The 1,924-nt window shown below is 43.4% G+C and overlaps 1 protein-coding gene across 1 annotated transcript; it reads right to left on the bottom strand.

Moving 5' to 3' along the window:
- Positions 1-255: 255 nt before the first annotated feature.
- LOC110774417 (strigolactones hydrolase CXE15-like) lies at positions 256-1,525 on the bottom strand. Its single transcript, XM_021978950.2, has one exon. It carries the CDS (start codon positions 1,460-1,462, stop codon positions 461-463), a length of 1,002 nt encoding a protein of 333 aa, XP_021834642.2. The 5' UTR covers positions 1,463-1,525; the 3' UTR covers positions 256-460.
- Between the last annotated feature and the right edge of the window lie 399 nt (positions 1,526-1,924).

Raw genomic sequence — 1,924 nt, 5'->3', positions numbered from 1 at the left:
CCAATGAATTTTTCTTTAAGGCATCAATCATTGTCAAATTTGAAGAAAGCACCAAGCAAGATGAACTCTAAATTTTTGCTCAAAATTGAGGACATGTGAGAAAGAACACAAGACATAAGTCTCATGGCCGTGATTTATTAGGCACAAACAATTACTAAATACAATTTTTTTATTTTACTAAAACCGATTAGGGAGGGGGGTTTGGCAAAAATATGCATTGGGTGCGTGAGTATTTCGAACCTCTGCTCATATGGATGGAAGTGAAAAAGCTCAATCAATTGAGCTATAGCTTTAAATAATTCATATTGCATTCATGGCCATCTAAATTTATGTTACAAGGTAAATAAATAAAAAAGCCCAGCTGAGAGTCTGAGGCTGATCACATACATGTAGCACAGCAGCTGCTGGGGGAAAAGGGAAAATTACAAGTTTAAACAAAAACCATATATAATAAGTATCCTCAGTGCTTATTGACGAACTCTGTGATCCCAGAAATGAGCCCCTCAGTTTGGGCAGCTGTTTGCGGGTCCATATCCACAGCAATCTTGTTAAGATAAAAACTATGAGACATCCCAGGACTGATCAAAAGCTCCACCTCCTTCTTAGCCTTCTTCATGGCCTCATAGTACTCCATCTCTGTGTCTATAATCATGTCCCTCTCTGCAATACAAAGAAGAAACGGAGGCAGCTTCAGGTTATTCAAATCTGGTGCTCCATAACCCATTGGACAAGTTATCGGATGGTCCTTTGTGGACCCCACCGGCAATGCCAAGCTCAGAAACTTGTCCACCATGTCAATGGTAAGCATAGGCGACTCTGGCTGCTCCAACTCTGACCTGCTCCTCACTGCCCGAACAAAACCCGGGTGGATCGGGATCCCGCCCGCTAGCCTTAACGGACTCAAATCCGCCTTCCCAGCTCGGGCGGCAACTTCATGCACGAGGTTACCGCCTGAGCTGTCTCCTATAAGAAAAACACGGTTAAAGTCGCCGTGATTGATCAGCCACGGCTCGTATGACTCGCCTTGAGCGAGGGAACGGAGCCAGAGAAGAGCAGAGAAGCCGTCGTTCACCGGAGCAGGGAGGCGGTGCTCGGGCGCCAGCCTTAGGTAGACGGAGACACAGATGGCTTTGGCTGAGCGAGCAAGCCTGGTGTACATGTGGTAGTACATGTACCAGTCAGCTTGGCTTATGCAAAAGCCTCCTCCGTGGAGGTGAAGTATTATGGGCAGCTTGCTCTCGTCCTCCGGGTTTGTTTCCGGCAGATAAATTCGTAGGCGGAGGTTTTTGTTGACGAAAACATCACGGGTTGCAACTCCGTCAATGAATTCGTCATGGGGTGGGACGGGCTCAGTCATGAACTCGACCTGAGGAGGTCCAGTCCATGTTCGGTCGACTGAGCCGTCGTCGAAGACTCTAAGCCAGCCGGACACTTCATTGACAACGACTTTCTGGCAGACCATGGTCGATAGCTAGTCAAGAAGGCTTTGAGTGTGATAAGAGTGTTATGTGTTAATGCGGTGGTGGATGTGGAATTGATAGACGACCCTTTATATAGGAGTTGGAAGTGTGTGAGAACTGAGAAGGTTCTCAGAAACTAAGAAGAAGCTTCAACGGGGTTCAGTTTTTCAAACGTGGAAAAAGTGATGAAATTTTTTGTTTCTTGTGGGCCATCGTCAAACTAAACTAATAATACAAAACAATAGTCATCACCAACTCGATTAAAATAACAGTTGACTTAACTTGTTTGCATTTGATGATAAAGTTATGAAATAGATAAATTTATTTATATTTTCTGTGTTTATATTGTAATTGTGTAAAGATAATTTCATGACCTTTGCAACAGAATTGTGTGGAAATTTCAATAAGAATATATATATATATTACATGCTTGACATTTAGTCTTCAATTACAGCAATATATAT

This window comes from Prunus avium, chromosome 2, assembly GCF_965620075.1.
Source record: "Prunus avium chromosome 2, drPruAviu1.hap1.1, whole genome shotgun sequence".
NCBI lineage: Eukaryota > Viridiplantae > Streptophyta > Magnoliopsida > Rosales > Rosaceae > Prunus > Prunus avium.
The sequence above is the reverse complement of the archived record's forward strand: the minus strand, read 5'-3'. Positions and strand labels throughout refer to the sequence as shown.